Source organism: Dipodomys spectabilis, unplaced genomic scaffold (genome assembly GCF_019054845.1).
Source record: "Dipodomys spectabilis isolate Male_0828 unplaced genomic scaffold, ASM1905484v1 ptg000039l, whole genome shotgun sequence".
Lineage (NCBI taxonomy): Eukaryota > Metazoa > Chordata > Mammalia > Rodentia > Heteromyidae > Dipodomys > Dipodomys spectabilis.
This window is the reverse complement of record NW_024870716.1, coordinates 9318819-9344820: the sequence shown is the minus strand read 5'-3', so window position 1 is coordinate 9344820 and position 26002 is coordinate 9318819. Positions and strand designations below refer to the sequence as shown.

At 38.4% G+C, this 26002-nt stretch overlaps 1 protein-coding gene across 4 annotated transcripts in view; it reads right to left on the bottom strand.

The window, feature by feature from the left end:
• Nucleotides 1–1038: 1038 nt before the first annotated feature.
• The window catches only part of Kif21a (kinesin family member 21A), a 145851-nt gene continuing 120887 nt past the window's right edge, over nt 1039–26002 (bottom strand). The window contains exons 23-35 of one of the 4 annotated variants that reach the window (XM_042677566.1): nt 25505–25565; nt 24530–24584; nt 22961–23175; nt 20872–20979; nt 18612–18740; nt 15870–15908; nt 12052–12188; nt 9869–10049; nt 7922–8086; nt 5880–5997; nt 5416–5586; nt 4160–4359; nt 1039–1741 (exon numbers count right to left, since the gene is read on the bottom strand). In XM_042677566.1, the coding sequence (XP_042533500.1) occupies nt 1648–1741; nt 4160–4359; nt 5416–5586; nt 5880–5997; nt 7922–8086; nt 9869–10049; nt 12052–12188; nt 15870–15908; nt 18612–18740; nt 20872–20979; nt 22961–23175; nt 24530–24584; nt 25505–25565 (1673 nt within the window). In that variant the 3' untranslated portion in view covers nt 1039–1647. The remainder of the gene's footprint in view (nt 1742–4159; nt 4360–5415; nt 5587–5879; nt 5998–7921; nt 8087–9868; nt 10050–12051; nt 12189–15869; nt 15909–18611; nt 18741–20871; nt 20980–22960; nt 23176–24529; nt 24585–25504; nt 25566–26002) is intronic. The other 3 variants (XM_042677567.1, XM_042677568.1, XM_042677569.1) reach the window with 3 other exon arrangements.

Genomic DNA, 26002 nt, shown 5'->3' with positions numbered 1-26002 from the left:
TGCTTTCATGTGTGCATGCATGTGTGCATGCACACGCATGCACACACACACACACACACACACACAATTAGGACCCTAATTTTAAAAACAAAGCCTTGCTGGGATTTATTAGGCCCTGTAAATCCTTCTAACTCCCATCTCATCTGCCAGGACCTCTCCTCTCCAGGCAACCAAGACTACAGCAGTCTTTACATTGATGGGAATACTTTTTTTTCATTTGTTTTACAATCTGTGTTCACATCCTTAAGTCATTTTATTTCAGTTCATTCCTTTGAGGTGGTTTTCCATGACTCATCAAAATGAGGTTCCATATAAATTTTCCAGAATGTTTCATGTCTAGTAAGCAAAGAATTTAATTGATAGGTAACAAAAGCTTACCTTTCCTTGGATGACACAGCTTTACAAACAATAGTTATTTTCTTATAATTAGAACAAGAATGATCCATAGCCATGTGTTTATTGAAGCACTAGCTAAGCTTTCATTTACAAGCTAGTATTTTTGGAGGGAAAAAAATCACATAAAACAGTATTTTCAAATGTTATACAATCTACATAAACATTAAACTTGCAGGATTTACAAATTAATATTCTGGACAGACAGATAAATTATACATCATTTCGCAAAATCCAATCTACAGACTTAAAAAAAATTCATACAGCCATAATGCAAGATAGTCTCTCTTTACAATCTACCTATATACATAGTTTTTCCCACCACACAGCATGAGAATTCTCATCACAGCTACCTAGGTTTGCAAACATAGTATATTCAAAATATATTTAGCAGCATATAAAAAAATTAGAGGAAAGGGAAAAGAACTACTATTAAATTAACAAAAAGAAATTAAAAAGTGATAATAGAAACAACTCCATAAGAAAATAGATCAAAGTATCTTTCTGTTAGAACATCAAAAATGTATACTGATACAGAACATCGGCCCAGTGCTAAGAAAAACAACAATTTTACAGTAGTTTAGTCCTGAGCACAGTATGTATTGTGATATATATATATATGCATATATATATATGCATATATATATATATATCACAATTACAAACTTTTATCAAGACAAGTAAATGCCAACATTTAAAACAGTTAGTAGATCAAAATCAATTCCACTTTATGAGAAATCCATAATATTCTCCTTACTTTCTTTTTTTTTTTCCACTGCATTAAAAGAGCTTTGAAATTTGGGAACCCTCCAAGGCTGATAGGAATGCTTGACAAACAGACTACAATTTTACTAATGCTTCCAGTACAGTTAAATATGTAAATCACATGAACAGACTACAGGAAGGAGTTAACAGGTAGATGTACTCTATCCCAGGGGTGTTTTCTGACTATCGTCAAAGTTGATACCTCATGATTCCAATAATTTAAAGGTGCCTTTTATAGCTAGGCACAAAAATGCAGCCACAATAAAAGTGCGAATCAAGCAATAGATTGATAGCAAGATACATATGTATCAGTGGATACAAAATTAAGCACACAGGATAGCACACAATTTCACTAGAATATCTTATATCTTCAACATTTGGATTCAGATATATTTTCCAGTTCATCCCATTCTTAAGCTTTTGCAGGACATTTTAAATAAAGAACCCAGAGCATTATCACAGCATTCAGTGTATGACCTATCTTCAGGTTTAATTACTAGAAGTCTCTTCTCCCAGATCTCCTGGATCAGATATTTGGCCATCTTGCAAATTTCGAGCCTTCCAAATCCTCACCGTTCGGTCACTACAAGAAATTTAACATGGACACATGAACAGAAAGGTAAAGAAGCAGCTTTGCCTTTAATAAAATCAGGCTTAAAATAGACATCATCACATAAGAATAACAAACGTGGGTTTACAATGTCAGAATAGCAGTTAATATGATTGGCTTGTGTGGCATGTGTACTCTAACTATTTTAAGTTGAATTCACTCTAACCTACATTAGAAGTAAGGAACGTAATACCTTTATTAAAAAAACGATTTTTGAGACAGGGTCCTGCTATCTTTCCCAGGCTGGCCTAAAAATCTCAGCTCAAGCTATCCTCCTGCCTCAGTCTCCCAAGTAGTTGTAATTATAATGTCCTTTTTATTGATAGGGTAGCCCTGATCATAAGATAACTGTCAGATCTGGGCACAGTAGTCCTACCTACTCAGGAGGCTGAGATCTGAGGATCATGTTTTGAAGCCAGCCAGGCAGAAAAAAACCCTTAGATCTATTTAACTTGCCAAAAGCCAGAAGTAGAGATTGGGCTCAAGTGGTAGAGCACCAGTCTTGAGTTAAAAAGCCAAGTCAGAGGGTGAATTCCTGAATTCAAGCCCCACTTCTGGTCACAATAAATAAATACTTTAAACAAACAGCAGAAATAAGATTTGAATTATGGCATTCTAGCCCCAGAGTCACACCTCATCACATCAGACCTGCACTTGAAAGATTAGAAAACATGCGATCTGATACAGGGTGGGAAGTCTCCAAGCTCAACAGCCCACATGAAGCTCAGAAACCCAGTTTGTGATATCTTGTTTTTAAGGTGACTGTACTGTTAGTAGATACAGCAGATTGATTTACATTAAGTTAGTCCTACTGTAACAAACATATAGTTTCAAGACAATTCAGAAGGCTATGCATGACTATGAAGCCTCAGAAAAGGGAACCCAAGAAGGTCAACTCTGGAACAGCTCTGGCCTCTACTGGGACTTGAACTAGGGGCCTACACACTGTCCCTGAGCTGCTTTTGCTCAAGTTTACTGCTCTACCACTTGAGCCACAGCTCCACTTCTGATATTTTGCTGGTTAAGAGAAGAATCTAACAAATTATCCTCCTAAAATAGCTTTGAACCACAATTCTCCTATCTCATCCTGGGTAGCTAGGGTAAGTTACATACAGGCCTGGCACCTAGCTAACTTTGCATCTGTTTTGCTTACTTCTTTATGCCCAAGAGTCTGTAGTAGTGCCTAGCACATAAGAGATACACTATGAACATACAAATCGATGCAAAAATCAATCAATTCAGTCACATTCAGGAGAAAGGAGAAAATTACCATTACTACTTACATGTTAAAGAGAAGCAAAAACACAAATTTTTAAAAAAAAAAATTCTTTCTTGGCCAGGTATATTGGCACAAGCCTATAATCTCAGCTACACAGAAAGTAAAGATTTAAAGAACTTCCATTCCAAGCTAGCACAGGCCAAGAGACAGCAAAAACTCATCTCAATAAAAAATTAGGCATGGAGGTTAACAACTGTAATAGTAACTTGTCAGAGGGTGAAGGTAGAAAGATCGCAGTACAGGGCTGGCCCCAGGCAGAAACAGAAGACTCTGTCTAAAACATAAACTAAGACAAAACTGAATAATTAAATAAAACACAAAAAAAGAGGAGCCAGGAGTATGGCTCAAGCAGTATAGCCTGAATTCAAACCCCAGGATCCTAAAAAAATAAAAAAGTTCTATGAAGATTAGCAAAAGTGCTGCCTGCTACAAACAAAAATCCTTAGAAACTAGTCATCTGTGAATTATTTTTAAAAAAATTAAAATCACCAGCTGGCACCGGTGTTTCCTGGCTGTAATCCTAGCTCCTCAGGAGGCTGAGACCTGAGGATTAAGGTTCAAAACCAACCCAAGGAGGAAAGTCCATGAGACTTTTATCTCCAATTAAACACCAGAAAGATGGAAGTGGAGCTGTAGCTAAAGTGGTAGAGCCTTGAGCAAAAGAGCTCAGGGACAGCGCCCAGGCCCTGATTTCAAGCCCAGGACTGGCACAAAAAAATAAATAAATAAAATCACCAAGGAAAGATCTAGCAGCCATTTGTATTACAAACAGAATAGTAACACCCAAGCAACAGTACAGTCATGTAATGGAAAACCTCGATTCAATGCTTACATAAAAATAATATAAATTAGGAGCTGAGTATGGCAGTGTGTGCCTATAACTGCACCTGGGAAGATGAAGCAGGAAGGTCACAAGTTCGAGGCCAATCTAAGCAACAGAGCCCAACCTTGTCTCTAAATAAACCAATACAACAGGTATCTTACAACAGACGGTTTAAGTCTGCAGAACAACCTCTCATGTGCAATGTTTTTAGACATTCACAGCCTTTAGTGCTGCTTAAATCTGAAGACAAGCAACCAATACAGTGCAAACGTCCCCTGGAAAGACTTACTCCGCGGCCGTAAATATATGGGTAGAATTCACACAGATGGCATTGATGGGGCTGTCATGACCCTTCATCTCCCCCACTGGCACGAATGTATCCATGTTCCAGAGCTTCACAATGCCCCCTCTGCAGCCGCTGAGCAGCACCGGGTAGGCTGGTACCACGCCCAGGGCGCAGACCCAATCCTTGTGTGCATTTGGAACTTGCTGAGAGAAAAGACAGAGGAATCAACAGCTGCAGTGCAACCTGCCCCATACTGGCTTTTTTTTTTTTAAAATAGCACACGTAATTACAAATACTTTAGATGATGAAGTTTAATGACTGGTTTGTAGAATAGCCCAATAAGTATTAAAGTTTATTTTCTACATGATCATTCAGCCCGCTAAAGCAATGAATCTGTGATTTGCTCCTTGATTTGGTTCACTAATTTTATTACTATTAAAGGCTGCTAATGTTAATAAGCTATAAAATCGAATGCCCTCTTAAAGCCTAGCTACTCAAGAGGCTGGGATTTGAAGACTGATTTTTGAAGGCAGCTTGGCCAGGAAACTCCCATGAGATGCAGATGCTTATCTCTAATCAACCATCAAAAAAGCCTGAAGGAGAGCTGGGGCTCAAGGAGTAGTCAGCTTTGAGCAACAAAGCCGTAGTACCAGGAGGAGAGGGGAGGGGAGGTAAAAGAAGAGGAGAGGAGGGGAGGGGAAGGGGAGAAGAAAACCTCCACTGCTCTATTCCAAGGATGGTTGTATTTAATAAACACAGGCATGGAGCAATTTCAGTTGTTTCAGTTCTTACTCTTGTCTTTTCCTGTCTAGCAGGTATTAAGTGCTGAATGTTAATTCTTGAAATTAGTAATTCTTGTGGTTGATAATAAAGCATTCTTTAAGAACAAATCATAATTAAAGTTGTCCTTACACAATGAAGATCTACATAAAGCCTCTTTCAGATCTTGAGTCAATCAGGAAAAAAAAATTTAATTCATATTCCAGTCATGTGGCTTGAACTCAGTATCTAGGCACTGTCCCTGAGCTTTTATGCTCAAGGCTAGTGTTCTACCACTTGAGCCACAGCTCCACTTCTGGTTTTCTGGTGGTTAACCGGAGGTAAGTTTCTCAGACTTTCCTGCCCAGGCTGGCTTCAAATTGTCATCCTCCCATCTCAGCCTCCTGAGTAGTTAATATTACACGCTTGGGCCACCACGTTCCCCACAACTGATTGCTTTAGAAACGTAAGGTCCATATCATGAAAAGATTTGGCATTACCTGAAGCAGATCTTTTTGAGCAAGGTCCCACTTCTTGATCCCATTGTCTCTGGACCCACTGAACAGGTTGTCCCCTTGAATGGTGAGGGCTTCTATGCCGTCATAATGAGGGGGCTCAAAATTGTGCGTGGGGTTCACAGTTCCCAGAGCCCCTTCGGTTACATCGAACATCTACAAGAGCAGCATGCAAACTTAGTAACTTTCCACTAAACATCTATAAGTACATATTCAAAGAAGCACATACACATATACATACACACATACCACATTAATCAGACATAGTTCTGTTTTGCTACAATACTTCACTAATCCTCAAATGAGTAACACAGAGAATGAAGCTGAGCCTTGTTTCATGCTGTAACATGTTCGTATGTTTGCAGGCTTTTAAGATAAGCCTATATACTCCAAATTCTATTCGCCTACCACTCAATAGGCAAATAGAGTCCACAACTTGTAATGCATACTTTGATGTAATGGTCCTTGGAGCCGGTGATGATGAGATCCTGACCGCTGGAAATCTGGTCCACAGTAAGACACATAACAGTCCCGAGATGGCCTGTTAGCTTTCCGGTAGACTGAAACCTTTGGAAGGAAAGAAAAAATTGTTTTGAAAATGTTTCTTAGCATGATAGAGTTAAACCTCAACAAAACTGATCTATAGTCTTTCATAAACCTGTGAAGCTGTTGACTAATTTTTTCTTGTTTCTTCCTCTTTTTTTTTTTTTTTTTTTAGTGTGTGTTGGTACTGAGGCTTAAACTCAGGACCTGGGTGCTACCCCTTAGCTATTCTGCTTAAGGCTGCAAAACAGTCATGAGATAGCCAAGAGAAGGAGGCTGAGATCTGAGGATTGCAGTTCAAAGACAAACCTGGGGCAGGAAAATTTGTAAGATTTTTTTTTATCACCAATTAACCACCAGAAAACTAGAAGCAGAGCTATGGCTCAAAGTGGTAGAGCACTAGCCTTGAGCAAAAAAAACAAAAAACAAAAAAACACCCAAAGACAGCACCCAGGACCCAATTTCAAGCCCCACAACCAACTAGAACAACAAAAAAGTCCATGAGACACTTAGCCCCAATCAATTACCCAAAAGCCAGAAGTGGAGCTATGGCTCAAGTAATATAGTGTCAGAAAAAAAAAAAAAAAGGTTAAGCAAGAATGTGAGGCTCTACTGGGGCTCCACTCCCACCACTGGCTCAAAAAAGAAATAAAAAAAAAGGAGAAGGAGGAAGAAAAGAAGTAAGGAGGAGGAAATGAAGATGACATCCTTACCTCTTTCTTACTTCCCAATCAAACTGTCTATTTCTAATACACTATTTCAGGACTATAATTTCTCTGTCATCTATTTATCTATAAATTATGTTTCTACTTCCTCAGTCATGCTTTAAAATGTATACTACACAAGTTTTTCCGAAGTTTTTCAAATAGATATTCACTGATTTAGCACAGACAAGTTCCTTGTGAGAAGCGCACTGTAGTATCTGAACTCACTTTCCTGAGCAGCTAAGATTACAGAACTTCACATTTCATGGGAAATGAAAATCAAGTTTACAATTCAACTTACCATATTTTCTTTCTGACTACTTTTTCTTCTCAATTCTTCACAATTTATATAGATCTCTTTTTTCCTGTGTCTGTGTACTCAAGGCCTGAGTGCTATCCCTTTAGGTTTTTTGCTCAAGACTAAAGCTCTACCACTTGAGCAAGAATTCTACTTCTGGCTTTTTGTGGTGAGCTGAATATAAGAACCTCACAGACTCTCCTGCCAGGGCTGTATTTGAACTGCAATTCTCAGATGTCACCCTGGAGAGTAGCTAAGATTATGGTATGAGCCTCCAGTGCCCAATTCCACAATATATATAGATATATATATCTATATATATCTTATAACAAAATTTAAAAAAACTCTTTATGAGGATTTATGCTCTATAAAGTTATTAATTTTATAAACTTTCAAGTAAAGAATGCTTAAATTATTTGACATAAATGATTCTTCCAAATGTACCAGTAAATGTGGACGAAGATTTTCATCTCTTTCTAATAAAAAACACCATTTTCAGACAAGGGTTAAGAGACCATAAAATAATTCTGTCTCTCCTCCATTCACTTTTTGGCCTCATTAAGGAAAATATAAAGGGAAAGAAGACTGGTGAGTATGTGGATGAAGATGTAGGGGACATTCAGGGGTAGTGTGTTGACATTCAGTTGCTCGTGGCTCACACTTGTAATCCTAGCTACCCAGGAGGCTAAGTTCTGAGGATCACAGTTTGAAGCAGTCTGGGCAGAAAAGTCCTGAGGTTTTTATCTCCAATTAACCACCCAAAAACTGGAAGTAGAGCTATGGCTCAAGTGGTAAAGCAAAAAAGCCAAATGAGAGCATAAGGCCCTGAGTTCAAGGTCCAGTACATGTCCACAAAAAATAGATATGTTTGATAGTACCTTCTCTGATTATAAAATTAAATTTTATAAGCATAATTAGGAAGCGTTACATTTTCTCAAATGCCTACCTTTTCAGATCCCACATTCTGACAGCATTTCCAGAAGCTGCATAGAGGAAGGTGCCGGTTGGGTTCAGTGCAATTTGATTGATTTGGTTTTCTCCAGAAGGAATGGCCACTGTCCGGCTGGTACTTGAAGAACAAGCATCTCCAAGAGTAACCTGACCTGAAGATCTTAACAAATGCAAAACAAAGCAAAAAGATATTACATTTTCAGATATAAGTTTAGCTCACCTCTTCCTGAATTCCTAGGAGACAGGCTCTAGAAACTTTGTCTTTTTATTAGCATATGTACAGTGCCGAGCCTCCCACCCATCAGACAGCTGGCACATAGAAATGAATATAAGGTGAATAAATAAATATATGATGGATTACACGGTTTAAAACTCAGTGTATGTCTAATATAATGCTAGAAATTTCAGGCTTTTAATAAGAGATGATTAAAATATTGTTCAGAAAAGTCAGACATCAATGATAAATACACAGCAAATGATAGAAAGGTAATCCACTTTGTGGCAGTTTCAAGAAGCCCAGAAGGCCTAGAATATTCCTTTTGAATATAGATTTCCTCCCTGCCCCACTTTGGTGGGGCAGAGATGGGGCTTGAATTCAAGGCCTCCAGCTCTCACTTGGCTGTTCAGCTCAAGGCTGACAATAGACCACTTGAGCCACAATTCCACATTTTTGTCTGGGCTGGCTTTGAAACACAATCTTTAGATCTCAGCCTCCTGAGTAGCTACTATTACAGGCATGAGCCACTACGGCCTGTTGTCATAGATTTCCTCTGGGAATTACAGACATTAGGGACTTCTGTAATAATTTGCCATTTTTTTTCCTTCAGCCCAATTACAAATGATATATCTACTATGCACTAAAGCTACGATACACTAAAGACTTAAAACACACCTGACTTTGATTTCCTTAGGTAAATTCTAGATGATAATTTTTTGAAACATTTTCCCTTTTAAACTCTGAAATAATAATTAAGCCAATCTTTTCAAATTTGATGCAATTCCATTAGATTGGTAAAATTCTAACATAGGATATAATATCCTTTCTCTACAAAATTTCCCTATAGGAAATTATTGATAGTTCTCAAATAATAAATCAGTCCTGAAAAATGATTAGCCTCTTTCACTTCTACTCTATCAATAAGTAAATATGAAACTTTTCAATGTTTCCTTCTTTCCTGTAAACAATTACGGAGTTCACCAAAAGTCTGGTTACATAGAAGCTTGTTGATCTCAAGGCAGAATGAATTATTATTTGTTTATGTTGTTTGTTTTGTTTGCCGGTCGTAGGGCTTGAACTCAGGACTTGAGCACTGTCCCTAAGCTTCTTTTGTTCAAGGCTAGCACTCTACCACGTGAGCCACAGTGCCAATTCAGGCTTTTTCTGCGTAGTTTATTGGAGATAAGAGCCTCACAGACTTTTGTGCCTGAGCTGGCTTCAAACATCAATCCTCAGATCTCAGTGTGCTAAGTAAACCCACAGTTCATTTTGTTGGGCAATTTTCTTTTCTCCTTATGTTCTCTCTGTGCTTTTATGATGAAGATTTTAACATCCTCTATGGAGTAGAGAAGTATTTTAAAAATATAAAACTAAGCCAGGTGCTTGTGGCTCACACCTGTAATCCTAGCTTCTCAGGGGGTTGAGATCTGAGAAGTGAGGTTTGAAGTCATCATTGGCAGGAAAGCCTATGACATTCTATCTCCAATTAACCACCCCCAAAAGCCAGAAGTGGAGCTGTGGCTCAAGTGGTAAAGAACGAGCCTTGAACAAAAAAGCTCAGAGATGGTGCCAAAGGCCCTGATTCCAAGCCCTAGGATGGGCACCAAAATAAGCAAAGAAAAACAAAACAAACCTACTAAAATGTAAACGTAGCATATAATTCCTTCTATTTCATAAGAAGAGAAGTAGTTGACTCTTATGCTATTTGTTTTCTTAATTACTTACGTTAGTGTTCGAACACACTTCGCTGAATCTCTGATATCCCACACCTTAATATAAGATGTTGACACGGTAAAGACCAGGCTGGTGTAATTACAGTATTTCACAGACACAACGTTGTTGGGATGGCTGCCCAGCGACATGATCTCCTGCCCTGTCACTAGATTCCATACTTTACAAGTACGATCTGCAACAGACAGAAATGGAGACAAATGGTTAATACAGTTCTATTGACAGTCAAAACTATTTAAACCATTTCTCTTTCATGAGAAAAAAAATAGGAAAGAATAATATAATTATCCAGTTCATCCCTGGCCTACTACAGCAGGTTCAGAGGTATGAGAGATGACAGTCTGGGGGTCTGTGCATTATGTGGTATTTTTAAGTAATTATGTAAAATTTTGAACTAGGTGCCTGTGGCTTATGCCTGTAATCCTAACTACTCAGGAAGCTGAGATCTGAGGGTTGCATTTTAAAGCCAGCCTCAGCAGGGAAGTCCATGAGACTCTTCACTCTAATTACCCAGTAAAAAGCTGGAAATGGAGCTGTGGCTCAAGTGATAGAGCATTAGCCTTAAGCTCAGAAGCAGCACCTAGACACTAAGTTCAAGCCCAGGACAGACACAAAAGCAAGCAAGCAAACAAACAAATAAATTGAAATAGTCATATCAAAAGGGTCTTGATTTAAATGGCTCAATTTTAAATGGCTATCTTACATCAGTCTCTTCAAAACTACTGTTTGGTCATATTCCTGTAGCCTTGAAACACTAATCACACTGGTAAACACACATACCTTTCCTTTTCAGTGGAATGGTAGATTTTACTTTTATTCTGAGTCAAAATAGAAACACAAAATTATTCTATTTTTTCTGACATGTTGACTATCCCGGAGAGAACAATTTAATTTGAATTATTAGAAAAGTATATTTTCACACAACAGATTTTTTTGACTGAGGAGTTTCCATTGGAATTTTAATTGGGATATTTACCAATATTTTCAATTTGTGTGCACGTGCACAACACACATGTGCGCCCCTGCCAATACCGGGGGCTTAAACTCAGTACCAAAGCACTGTTCCTTAGCTTTAGTCCCTCAAGGTTGGCATTCTACCAGTTAAGCCACACCTCTACTCCAGCTTTTTTTCTGGCTAATAGGAGATAAGAATCTCATAGACTTTTCTGTCTGGGCTCATTTCAAACCTTGATCCTCAGATCTCAGCCTTCTTAGTAGCTAGGATTAGAGGTGTGAGCCAATAAGTATCATCAAATCTCTTCTTTTTCTTCAACTTCTAAACTCTTGGTCTGGTATGCTCCAAAGCAGGTATTTCAAAAGGAGTGAAAAGAGTACAAGTGGAAATGTTTCCCCAGTTTTCTTACTTACCAGTTATATCAACCCACACTATTTAATCTCTTAAACACTAAGTTCCTCTACCTGTGACAAAAGAAGGCAACAGGTTCCATGGGTACTGGGTACTGGGTACTGGGTACTACAACAGTTCTCACAGATAGAGTTGGGAGAAGTAAATGAGATATACAGTGCTGTGTCCCTTCTGGTACATGCATCAAACATGGCGGATCCAGTGTCCTTTTCTTTTCTTTTCTACTGCATTGTGTATTTTAATGGCCTGTTATAGATCTATGTACCGGTATGCATTACAAAAAGCCCAGAATTCTGCATATACTAGGTGCCTTCTTATGAATGGAGATGCAATCTCTGGATCATAATACAATGTATTTATAAAGGGGCTGTTCTTTCTCCCCAGTAGTGTAGTGATTTGATATAATTTAGGAGTTCAACCAACTGGTCAGATTTCTTACTGGAGATAAATAGTTGCACTTAAAAACAAAAACCAACTGACCAAACAAACAAACAGGACTTTTGAGCAGGGCCCTTGTGGCTCACACTTGTAATCCTAGTTATTCAGGAGGCTGAGATCTGAGGATTACAGTTCAAAGCTAGGCTGGGTAGCAAGTCTGTGAGACTCCAATCTCCAATTAACCAGAAAATCAGAAGTGGTTCTGTGGCTCAAGTGGTAGAACAGTAACCTTGAACACAAAGAGGCTCAGGGACATTGCCCAGGCCCTGTGTTCAAGCCCTAAGAGTGACAAAAAAAAAAAGTCTGCTGAAAACTTAGCCATTAAAATAAACCAAACACCTATTAGATATCCACATTAGAGAACAACTGGCACCTTTTGATCCAGTGAAGAGAAGGTCATTGGTAGAATCCACACAGAGCACAGCTTTGGTGTGTCCTTCTGCGATGTGCACACACTGAAGTGGAGAGGCCCGAATTCCTTTGGAAGCAGGAAATGGGTTGATTATGCCCCTGAGGTATGGAAAAAGAAACAAGCAAAGGTTCACTTCCACAGCTCTAGGGTGAGGCCAGGTTGAATTATTGCTCTCATTTTATAAAACCTTTATTAGCAGGGACCAGTGGCTCATGCCTGTAATCCTAACTACTCAGGAAGCTGAGATCTGAGGGTCACTGTTAATCTAGACGGTCTCTGGTATGCAGTTAATCTTTCACTAGTCATAAAGACAAAGGTAGCATGTCAACTAAATTGATACACTAAAAGGTGTTATGTGGACTGAAAAACATATCAGTGAAACACACCAAAAAATTCATTTACTTTATATACCTATCTAGTGCTAAAATAATCATTGGATAAAATTTAAACAAAACATTTAAGTCAAAGATAGAACTGAATCCCACAAATAGAAAAAAGATCAAAAGTATTCTAAATTGTAAAACCTAATGGGGCTGTATCTGTTGAACACAAACTGGAGGAGTTAATAACTTATAGTCCTCTGTCTACTGACATCGTCGATGGTTTATTGGTTCAGTGGAAGCAAACATTTCAGGAGGATATGCTGGGCATACTGCACTGTGCCTAGGCCACATGTGGAATAGAGCTTAGTCTGAGATGCCACATTTTAAGACCATGGAGAAACTAGAGCCCTTCTAAAGCAAGAGAAGCAAAAGAAAGGACTTAAAGGTTTAAGGAACAATTGATGAAACTAGAACTATGAAGCTGACCAAAGCACACACATCAGAGACAGGAGGACACAACAGCATAATTAAAGGGCTGAATATGCCAGGGGCCAGTGGCTCATGCCTGTAATCCTAGCTGCTCAGGAGGCTGAGATCTGAGAATGGTAGTTCAAAGCAAGCCAGGGCAGGCCATGAGACTCTTATTTCCAGTAAACTACTCAGAAAAAACTAGAAGTGGTGCTATTTGGCTCAAGTGGTAGAGTGCTAGCCTTGAATAAAAAAAAAAGGTCAGGGATAGAGCACAGGCCCAGAGTTCAAGCCCCAGAACCAGAAAAAAAGGGGGGGGGGGGAGACTTAATATTAAGCTGGGCTCTTGTGGCTCATGCCTATAATCCTAGCTACTTAAGAGGCTGACATTGGAGGATCCTAGTTCAAGCCAGCTCCAGGAAGAAACTCCATGAGACTTATCTCCAATTAACCACCAAGAAGTCAGACATGGAATGGTGGTTCAAGTGGTACAGTGCCAGCCTTGAGCAGAAAATCTAAGGGATGGTTGGTGACCAGGCCCTAAGGCTAAGCTCAGGACTAGCACACATACACACAAATGAAGGCTGAATTTATTTATTTATTTAATTTTGTCCGTTGTCGGGCCTGAGCCCTCAGCCTGTGCACTGTCCCTCAGCTCTTCATCTCTATCACTTGAGCCACAGTGCCACTTCTGACTTTTTCTGCTTATATGGTGCTGAGGAATCAAACCCAGGGCCTCATGCATGCAAGGCAAGCACTCTACCACTGAGTCACCTTCCCAGTCCAAGGCTGAATATTTTTAAATATAGTATCCCACTCTAAAAGTGGGATACTGGAGAGAACGAGGCTGGCGGATCTGAGTTCTCGGCCAGCTTAGACAAAGTTAGCAAGACTCTATTTCTAAAACAAAATAAAACAAAAGGATTGTAGTTGTGGCCAAGTGGTAGAGCATGTGCTTAGCATATGCAAGGCCCTGGGTTTCATCTCCAGCATGTTAAAAAAAATTAATTTTTAAAAAATAGCTGGGCATGACTATAATCTTAGATACTTAAGGGCCTGACATCTAGAAAATCATGATCCAAATTTCTCCCCAACAGAAAAGTCTGGGAGAGTCCACCTCCAAAATAACAAGGAGGGAAAAATGGGCTGAGTTAGCTCAAGAGATAAAGCATCAGCTCAGCAAGTAAACTGGGCAGACATGAGACTCTGAGTTCAAACTTCAGTACAAGGAAAGAAGGAAGGAAGGAAGGAAGGAAGAGAGAGAAAGACAGACAAAGAAAGAAAGAAAGAAAGAAAGAAAGAAAGAATGAAAGAAAGAAAGAAAGAAAGAAAGGAGGGAAGAAGGGAGGGAGGGAGGGAGGGAAGGGAGGAAGGAAGGAAGGAAGAAAGAAAGAAAGGATGGAGGGAGGGAAGGAAAGAAGGAAGGGGAGGGAGGGAGGGAGAGAGGGAGGAGAGAGAAGGAGAAGAGAGGAGAGTAGAGGAAAAGAAGGGAGAGGAAGGAAGGGGAAAAGAGGAAAGAAGGGAAAGGCGGGAAGAGATGTAGGAAGGGGAGTAGAGGGGAAAAGAAGGTAGGGAAGGGGAAGAGGAAGAGGAAGAGAAGGTGGTGGAAATTTCCTCAAAAATCTGAATTTGCCATGTTGAAGTTCTATTACTATGTGGTTCATAAATGTGAATTAATGTCATCATATTTACAAGCATACCTTCAAATACTGGAAAGGCACTATTCTAATGAAGTGTAGGCTCTTGTTACTTTTCAAGCAGCAAATATATATGTATATATATATATATATATATGAAATGTGTGTATGGACTATATATATATGGAATGTGTGTGCGTGTATACATATATATATACACACACATATACATACACATACATGGATGGATAATGAAAGTTTATGTTAGAAGTATAGGCACTGTTTTTGATATGTATTTAATGACAGAAGTCATCCTAAGGGAGGGAAAAAACTAAACCACACCTTTAGTTACAAAATACTATGTTTCTAAAACATCTAGGACATCTCTTTTTGGGGGGATTCATTCACATTCTGAAACATAAACATAAAGATGGTTTTTTCAAATTAAGTTTAAATTATGCAAATTTGTACAACAGCTCTGATGTGAAGGGGAGGAAAATACTTTTATTTTTCCATGCAACCCAGTCAAGTCTTGTAATACTGTGAGGCGAATGTGATAACCACTACACTACGGAAACCCCTCTTAAGTCTTGTAATACTGTGAACAAGATTAATCTCCCCTTCTCCTGTCTACCTTGTGGAATATCTGCTGATGACAAGGAAAATATCTATAAAGCAGGTGAACCAATGGGAAGGGAGAGAAGACAAAAGGACGGATAGGACCTGAGTGTCAGAGAAAGAGAAAGACCTGCTCTCAAGCTGTAACATGAGACGATGTAAAGGTATTTTGGTTTGGTTTGGTTTGGTTTGGTGCCTGGGGCTAACCTCAGGTTCTGGATGCAGTACCTGAGCCTGCGCTCTACCACCTGAACCACAACTCCACTGCCAGCTTTTTGGTGGTTAATCAGAGATAATTGATTGGGTCTGAATGTAAATCCTCAGATTTCAGACTTTTGAGTAGCTAGGATTACAGGTGTGAGCCACTGGTGCCTGGCTTTTTCCATTTAAGTTGCTCAACTAATGAGAAGGGGAAAAAAATACCATCTACCTCCCCAAGTTTGAAGCAACGAAAATACTGAAATCACTGCGAAGGCAACTCCCTTCTCACCAGTATTCATCAAACTTGATGGCTTTTGAAGAACATATTTAGATTAGAGACAGAACAAACACCATGACTTGGAAGGCACCATATAAAAAGACTTGGCCACTATAAAAATATCAATGTGCTTCTATGATTTCCAACAAGTATTGCATGCAACAGAAAAAAAAAGGTATTTTCCTAGAATTTCTAAGAAAGGCATTAAAAACATCAGTGAAATGCAAGAAGGTAGGAAGGGTAGAAAGAAAGTACCTGTGTACCTCCGACAGAGAGGAGTCACTCTCATCAGACCTACAGTGGAAGAGTTAGAATTATGAGGAAAAGAATTACAGATGTCAACAGGCAGAGACGCTGACATTGGGTTGAAAGCCAACAACACGAATAACAGAAATACAGCAAACATTTCCTTTTAGATTTGCAGTGGGTATCAGCAAGGTAAAGCTCAGTCAAACAAGGTAGTTTTAGTTCTCAGTTTTGTTTTGTGTTTTACAAAGACTTGAGGGGGCTGAAAGCATGGGTAAGTTTCTATTATTGACCCACAGAACGTATTTTTACCTTGATAGGTTAAGCTCTGGAAGGGAATAATACTAGCTACAAGCTATATCACTTCAAGTTTTGTTCTGTTTACTTGGATGAATGCTTAATGTTTTTATATTCTCATGTCAATAACTATTAATGAATTTAATTCATCTTAACAATTAGGTTTTTGTGTGCCAGTATTAAGGCTTGAACTCAAGACCTGAGTGCTGCCCTTAGCTTTTTCACTCAAAGCTGGCACCCTACCACTTGAGTCACAGTTCTACTTTTGGCTTTTTTGGGTGGTAACTGGTGATAAGAGTCTCATAGACTTTCCTGCTTGGGCTGTTTTTTTTTTTTTTTAATTGTGAAAATACTGTACAGAGGGGTTACAATTACATGGGCAAGATAATGAGTACATTTCTTATCAAGCATTGTAGCCTCCTCCTTTGTTTCCCCTTCCCATCCTTGGGCTGATTTTGAACCTTGATCCTCAGATCTCAACATCCTGAGCAGCTAGGATTACAGGCATCAGCCACCAGCACCTGGACATCTTGACAATTATTACCTTAAATTTAGACTTTGATGTGGAAGATCCACAATGCATTGTATATTTACATATAACATAAATCATTCAAACTTGTAATAACCCTTGGGTTTATTGTTGTTTTCTTTTGTGCCAGTACTAGGGCTTGAACTCAGGGTCCCTGACTCTTGATTAGCTATTTTGCTCAAGGCTGGGGCTCTACCACTTGAGCCGTAGCTCCATTTCTGGGTTTTGGGTTTTTTTTGCAGGTTAGTTGGAAATGAGTCTCTTGGATTTGTCTGTCCAAGCTGGCTTTGAACAGCAATCTTCAGATCTCATCCTCCTCAGTAGCTAGGATTATAGGCATGAGCCACTGGCTCCCGGCTTAACCCACGGTTTTAACTTAGCTCAAAAACACTGAGTTCTTTGGCATAAAGAGGCCCCTTTGTAATTGGGAGACTTTTGCAGGGTTTCAAAGTTAAGCAAAGCCACTCCTCATTGCCTTATCTGAAGGCTCAAAAACTGTGAGTGAGGGAATTGTAAAAATTCATTCAGACTGTGTAACAGGCATGGGGCAAATGTCATAAAGTATGGAGACTTAATACCTCACTAATGAAATACACCAGTCTCAAAAAGGAACCCCAAAGACAGTGATGTAAAAAGGTAGAGGGCCTTTGAATAGAATAAAGTCAATTGTTCAAAGTTTTAGCTTAACAGAGGGACATCAGAGTCAAATTATTGGAAGATCATAAAGAATTTCATAAAATGTAAACTATAATCCAATTGTCAGTATTACCTGACAGAAATTTTTTTAAAACACTGTGAATGTAACATAGACAAAATGTAGTAGATTTTAATATATAGACAATAAAAATAGGATTCCCAAAGATATTCTGAATGTCTGACTTTTCTAATTATTGAGAAAAATGACTTCATAATATTAATGATTTTGTTATTTAGTAGCAGCACATAATAACATTTAATTCTCTAGATAAATTTAAACAACGTGCTGCTAATGATCAAACTATATTAAAATCTAATAAAGACAGTTGATCCACAATTCAAACAGATTAGAAGTTAACTTGACAATTGTAAGTGATTTTAAGTTTATAGAGCCACTTGACACAAGTTAAACATGCCAGAGAGAGCTTAAATGGCATCTTATACATCTCAGAGACTGTTAATATGTGTAGGGAGATAAGAGCAAAAGACAGGATAACAAAGCATATAGGAAACAGTTACATATTAAACACATGAATTCACAATGTCATTATTCAAAATCCAAGCAGAGTTAGTATTTAATGGCAATACAGTTAGTATTAGGTTCTTGCAAGAGAGGTTCTGGTTCTATGTGAACATACCTTTTCTCTTTTAATTTAATGAAAGCTACACTTTTTCCCACATCCTTCTAATTCCTCCTCCCCTGTAACTCTTTTCCACTTTGACCCTCTCTATCCACTAAAGTGCTGTTCTATTCAAAGATCACAATGACTGAAACGTGGTAGTGGATTTATCTAGCACAACCAAATTGACAGACATAGGTTACATGTCAAACAGTGGTCTTTGTCAGTTTTTAAGCCTACTAAGGCAAGAAGGGTGTGGGGAAAGAGCCTCCTTTTAAGATTGGTGGTCTTGGAGAAGCTGAAGAATCCCAAGAAATTAAAAAACTTTAAGTTGGATCAAAGGTTTCCCAGTTCAAATTTACTGGCAAAAAGAAAGAAAAGATAGCAGTGCAAATCTACAACAGGGAATAACGTTCAGCAGGAGAATGGTTTTCTCAAATTTGGGCTCTTATGCCTCCTTTCCATTTGAAAACTATATAAAATATGGCAAGAGTTCACATGTCAGACTCCATCTCTTACATGGAGATGACTTAATGTTTCCACGGCCTCCAATGAGGGGTTCAGAATGCTGTTTGCATAGTGTGAGGGGCTCCTTCCACAATGACTTACTTATCCTGCTGAACTGTTGTGTTTCCCTGTGAAACAGTTAGACGATTAAAGACATTCAGGTCATTACGGGGCCGGCTTGGTGGGGAAGAAGGAGGTGAGAGGCTAGCCTCTGAAGTTCCAGAATCTGAGCTACAAGAAAAAGAGAACATTAAAACGAGCAGCTTTAAATGGTTATGCTTTGTTATGTACATTATAAGAAACATGCATTAAAATATATATGTATATAAGCTTTTTGTTAGATAATTCCTTCTTTTCTTCCTCTTTTTCTTTTTTCAAAGATTAATAAAATGCTCTTGGAGCAATTTGTTTTGCACTGGTTTTTGCTACCCTGGCCACAAGATGGCACTATAGCTAGCTTTGCTATAGTGCCATCTGGTCACTAAAGAAAGATACATTTAAAATCACACAGTTGTAGAATTAAGACCAAACTGCTCACTTTACAGGTAAGGAAACAGACCCAGAGAGCTTAAAAGCAACTTTTCTATTAAGTTGAATTATTTATGTGTTTTTAATGTATTTATTTGTTCCATTCCTCATTTTCCAATGATTCTTGAGATATCAAATTTCATAGAAACAAGCAAATTTCATCTTTAAAAATAGAAGAGAAAGGATGATTCGAAGGATAATTCCTACGACATTCAAGTCAGCTATAGCAGTGGTCAAAGAAGAGATTATAGTCATGCACCAGTGGCTCATGCTTATAATCTTGGCTATTCAGGAAGCTAAGGATTCAGGTTCAAAACCAGCAAAGGCAGATAAATCCCAGACACTCTTACCTCCAATTAACTAGCAAAAAGCTAGAAGTGGAGCTGTTGCTCAAGTGGTAGAGCATCAGTTTTGAGCAAAAAAGCTAAAGAGCAGGGCCTTGGCCCTGAGTTCAAGTCCCAGTACTGAGTGTGCATGTGCATGCGAGCGTGCGTGCCTGTGTGTGTGTGTGTGTGTGTGTGTGTGTGTGTGTGCTTGCGCGCATGTACATGTGCAGTTTTTTTGCATGAAAGAAAGGATGGATAATCACTTAGGAAGGAAAATACATGCACATTTTTTCTGGTTAAAAATAATGATGGAAATGCACTTTACTAATATTTAAATTAGGTTGGCATGGATGTTGTCCCTTAAGAATGCATCTGAGACCTATCTGTCACTAGCAGAAGTTTAATAATCTGAGGGAAATGTGGGAAGATGCATGCTGTGGTGTCGTAATTTATTAAATGCTCAGGGACATGGATCAGCAGATTATACTATGCACTGCTAAGTAAACTGACCCTCCCTATACATCCAAAAGAAACAATTGAGGAGAATATTCACAACTCAAACAGTTAAAAAAAAAATGGCAAAAACGAACACACCTTAGGATTAACAGTATGAGTAGGGCTTTTTTTTGTTGTTAGTAGTCTAAAGAGGTAAAGTCAATGTCAGATATATCAGATGACATAATTAATTCAAATTCTTCCAGAAGACAACTTGCAACATAGATTAAATAAACCTCAGCCCATGTGCATATTAACTCTTTCAGTGATAGATAAAGCCAGGCACTGGTGGCTGGTACCTATAATCCTAGCTACTCTGAATGTGGAGAGCTGAAGATCACAGTTTGAAGCCAGCCCAGACAGAAAAACTTGTGAGATTCTTATCTCCAATGAACTAGCACAATGCCAGAAATGGAGATGTGGCTCAAGTGGTATAGTACCAGCTTTGAGTGAAAAAGCCAAGAGAGAGCATGAGATACTGAGTCCAAGCACCAAACAACAAGAAAAAGAGAAGCAACTAAAAACGGGACAGTGTACATGAATGGTGACAAGTGCTCAAATATATTAACAGGTATATGTGTAACAAGAAAGTTACAATGAGCTGGGTGCTGATGGTTCACACCTGTAATCCTAGCTACTCAAGAAGCTGAGATCTGAGGATCGTGCTTCAAGGCCAGCCCTAGCAAGAAAGTCTCTATGAGACTCTCAGCTCCAATTAACCACCAGAAAACTGTGGCTCAAAGTGGTAGAGTGCAAGCCCTGAGCAAAAGAGCTCAGGGACAGTGTCCAGACCCTGAGTTCAAGCCCCACGACTGGCAAAAAATAAAAATAAAAAAAGTACATAACCACTTAGCTAAGCCAACAGCTGACTTGATTGTCCTAACTACTTAAATACTCATAACCACACAGCCAGTCTCAATAAAGCAAATAAATCCACTCTTTTCCTTTAGCAAGGTGCAGGGGACACTGTGATGTACCACCTAATAGATAAAGAACATCAGTAACTAACTTACTGCTTTTGCTCCTTGGCCTTTGGCTTTTCTGTTTTCTCATATACCTTTCTCCTTGTTACTGGTGAAGGCTCTGGTAATTTTTTTTCTGATATAGATGACTGTCTGGAACTAAAATAGGAAGAGGTGACTTAAATTATCTTTTATTATTTTAAATATAAAATACCATTTGGGAAGATATTGAATCTAAAGTTTTTAGTACAGTAATAACTGCAACTTACAAACAGTGTTACTTGGGAACAACAGCAAAATAAAAGTAGGATAGAACAATATTATATACTAAATATGTAAAAACTTTTAACATAAACAGAAAACACACCAATGTCAAATAACCACAATAAGTGTTAAAGTAAAAACGTTAAAGTTTCACTGGAAATTGCCTCATCTAAAATAAAATTACCCTTATGATAATTATTGCAAGAACAAAAACACTAGAATATCAGAATGTGAGAAACAACTGGATTTAAAAAAAATAAATGTTTAGGTTCACTTTTAAAATGGAAGGAAAAAAAAAAGAAAGTATTACCTGAATCTGGATTCCTGGTCACAGATTTATCCTTGACGTTCCAAAGTGTCTACTCATCTGACAAACTGAATACTGAATATATGCGAGTTTCTAAAAGTCTGTTCCCAATCTACATTACTACCTTTGCTAAAAATATTTCTTCTACTCTCATCACAAAAGCATTGAAGCCATATGGGTTAGCAATATCCAAAACTAATTATATAAGCCACCTCAAGCACATGCCAGAAAATTCTGTATCATCATTAACACTAATTTTGAAATAAAAGGTAGCAGGTGGGACTCTGAATAGAAGACAACAGAAATACCTTCATGAAATGAAGAATATTTGGGAAAACAGATATTCAAGAGTGGAAAGTTTATTACTTTGTATTATTTGCAGAGTCCTACAGTGTATGCTTTTGGGAAGCTAACATTCCTCAATGCAGAGATGATCAGCCACTTGATAGATAGTATGTGAGGGTTAGTTTGAAAAGTATTACTAAAAATTCATTACAAATGAACAAATAGTCTTATTTTGACATTAACTACCAAAACTTAAAACACACCACACACACACATACACACAGTAGACATTCATATTAATCAGTGTAGGAAAAATCTTTGTTCTCAAAATAAAATGAAAAAAAGTTCTAAGCAAGACTTTTTTGAATAGAATTTTTGTTCAAAATATCAGGTAGGAGGGCAAATATTAACTTCTTCAAATCTTTAATAATGCCAAGAAAAAATACTTTGTGGACACATTTCTCTCAGACATACAATGTGCTTTATGGTAAACATTTAAGAAAGCAGCCAGGCACTGGTAGTTCATACTTGTAATCCTAGCTACTTAGGAGGCTGGGATCTGAGGATCTTATTCCAAAGACACTTCAAGTAGAAAAATTCATGTCCAGTTAACTAGGATAAAAAACAAACTAGTGATATGGCTCAAGGGGTAAAGCAACAGCCTAGAGTGATAAAGCCAAACTAGAGTGTGAGACTTTAATTTAAAGCCCCAGTACCAACAGCACAAGGAAAATAAATTGAAAATTAGGAAAGCTTAAAATGTACTGTTTATAAGTAGCATTTTTTTCTTGAAGGATCAACACACTTACATTCCTAATCAGGCTCTTGCAACTAGAACATAGGTAATTTGAAGCAAATTTGAATCTTTTGAGCTTGTATTTATATATCATGGTTTAACTTTAACTTAGGTATTTCTAAATAGGTTTTGTCTGCAATTCATAAACCCAGTCCTTGTGAAAATTATAATCCTATAGAATGATCCTAAAAAAAAATCTCAAGGACTTGGATTGTGGCTTAATGGTGGAGTGTTTGCTTAGCATGTATGAGGTTCTGGGTTCAATTCTTTGGCATCACATAACCAGCAACAACAACAAAAAAATCTCAAATTACTTCAACTGTTCAAACTATTATGGAAGAAAACACCTAACAGAAATTAACTTTGAAAAATAGAGACACTGCTTACATAATCTTTTTAAAAAAAAGAAATAAGAAATTGGCAACATGCATATTAAAAAATTTTTTAAGCAAAGAGAAAGGAAGTTAGTGTAGCTAGGCCCAACTTACATGCTGCCTATCTTAGAAGGCAAGCCAGATGGGGGAGGAAGCTCTTTTTCCCTAGCAGAAGTACCACTTGTCTCTGTATGCATTCCAATCTCTTGCCCTTCTGCGACAGGAGTAAGAGGGCCAGGCAAGGAGGCATCTCCTGTACTAGTGTCTGAAGCTAGTTCACTGCTATCTGCATACAGCAATTCCATCTGAGTGGTGGTTCTCCTCCGGGCCTAGTTAGAGAATGAAAGGAAAAGCAATCAGGAGCAAACTTATGCATAAAACTTGATTAGGGAAGAGAGATGTATATTAGTTTGAAGTAGGTTAAAAAATACATATACATATATATATATATATATATATATATATATATATATATATATATATATATATATATGTAGTGTCTTTTCCTAGCAGGTGTGTCAAACAGAGTGTATGAGATGGTGATGAGCCAGCATGGAACACAGCCCTTACTCAGAACTCCTGCAAGCACCAGTAACAGCTAACATTTATATTGTACTCATGTGCCAGGTATTGTTCTAAACACTTAATTACATTAGTGTGTGGCAGAAAACAAACCTACCGAAAAGCTAAATAACTTGCCCAAGATCACACATCTGATATCAACATCACTGTATTAAAAGGAAGAGAAGAGAGAAGAAAGAGGAGGGGAAGAGGGGGGGGGGAAGAGGGAAGGAAAGGGAGAAGGAAGGAAGGAAGGGAGGGAGGGAGGGAGGGAGGGAGGGAGGAAGGGAAGGAAGGGAAAGAAGGGAAGGAAGGGAAGGAAGGGAAGGAAGAGAATGAAGGGATGGAGGGAGGGAAGACATGTTTCAGCTTCCTGGTGTTCATTTGTTCAAAGAAGTTATACCATTTAATTATATCTTATTCAAAAAAAAAACAGTGCAGGGCTAGGAAGGTAGAGCGCTTGCCTTGCATGCATGAGGCCCTGGGTTCGATTCCTCAGCACCACATAAGCAAAAAGAAAAAAGCCGGAAATGGCGCTATGGCTCAAGTGGAAGAGAGCTAGCCTTGAGCTGAAGAGCTGAGGGACAGCGCCCAGGCCAAGTTCAGGCCCCACGACCGGACCCAAAAAAAAAAAAAAAAAGTGCAAAAGCATAGTAAAGTTTAGTTTCTAAAAGAGAAAATTTTCAAAATTAATTTCTTTCCAATTATCACAAGGGGAATATTTAAAAAACTGAATTTCTTATAAAGGAGAGTTTGAGCACAAGCATGACCCTTGCTACTTTTTTTTTGGGGGGGGGGGGGGGGACAGCCATGAGGCTTGGACTCTTGGCTTGGCACAGTCCCTGCACTTTTCAGCTCAAGGCAAGTGCTCTACTGCTTGAGCCACAGTGCCACTTCTGGTTTTCTAGTGGTTTATTGGAAATAAGAGTCTCACAGATTTTCCTTTCCAGGCTGGCTTTGAACCTGAGATTTCAGCCTCCTGAGTAGCTAGGATTACAGGCATAGCCACTAGCACCCGGCCCTTGCTACTCTCTTAAAAAGGTAAATCTGAGACCTCTCTGTTACTCTGATTGTAGACAACACTATAAACAAATGTTTACTGGTCATTTTAATTCTCCTTACCTTGTTCTTAGGTTTCACCTCACCACAAAGCTTCATAAGGTCTGAGGATAGTGTGCTGTATGTAAACAAGGAATTAACCATGAGATCATGCAAACTTATTATAGAAAACTACATTTTTTAACTATTGAAAAATGTCTATGGAAAACATAAAAAGATGATATTTCACATCAAAATGAGCTAGATGGCAGGTGCTCATGCCTATAATCCTAGCTACTTAGGAAGCTGAGATCTGAGGATCAAGGATGAAAGCCAGTGTGGAGAGAAAAGTTCATAAGACTCTTAACTCTAACAGCAAAAAGCCAGAAGTGGAGATGTGGCTCAAGTGGTTGAATACCATCCTTGAGTGAAAAAAGCCAAGGGAGAGCATAAGCATGTATGTGTGTGCACACACATGCACATGCACATGTGTACACACACACGTACACACACTCACATAAATGAAATTGACTTTTCTACTTTAAATATTCCTGTATTTTTTATTTTATTTTTTGTCTGAGACCAGGACTCAAACTCAGTACCTGACAGTTTCACTCATTGGCTGGCACTCTACTAACTAAGCCATGTCTCCAACTCCTTTTCTTTTTGTTGTATTTTTATTTTAAAATTGTGAGAGTTAATTGTGATAGTTGGTTTGCTCTCCATCTTATTGATTCTATTGCTATTAACTTAGCCATAAAATTCAAAGTTATCTCTGTTTTATCATAACTTTTTTTTTTCCAGTCCTGGGGCTTGAACTCAGAGCCTGGGCATTGTCCCTGAGCTTCTTTTGCTCAAGGCACTCTACCACTTGAGCCACAACACCACTTCTGGCTTTTCCTGCTTATGTGGTACTGAGGAATCGAACCTAGGGCTTCATGCATGCTAGGCAAGCACTCTACCACTAAACCACATTCCCAGCCCTTATGATAACTTTTGATACAAGATGACAAGTATAGAAACAAATCAAGTCTATTGAGTCTCTAAAGGTTCTTTTACCTTCCCTCGGATCCTGGGCTGTTTAGAGGTGCATCTTCATCAGTACTGTCATCTACATTTTCTAAAAGGAAATGTCACAAACGTTAAGTGTTATCCACATGTCATTGATGGAATGGTGACCATAATCCCTATGCTAAATCTCTCAGATATGGTCACTTGGGCTTTACTTGCTGAATCAAAATAGATACTTACAAAATACTTCTGTGAAATCCCATTGACTACATGTCTGAAGATGGGGCAAAGTTTGTTCAAATAGGAAAAACATAAATCTGAATGATGACACATGGAAGAATAATATTGAAAGACTGGGAATTAGATCATCATTTCAGTATATGTAATTATATATATATATACATACATATATATACTTTTTTATGTGTGTGTACCAGTACTAGGACTTGAACTCAGGGCTTCTCACTCTCTCTTGACTTTTTACTCAAATCCGGCACTCTACCACTTGAACCACAGGTTTACTTCTGGGTTTTTAGAAGTGAGTAG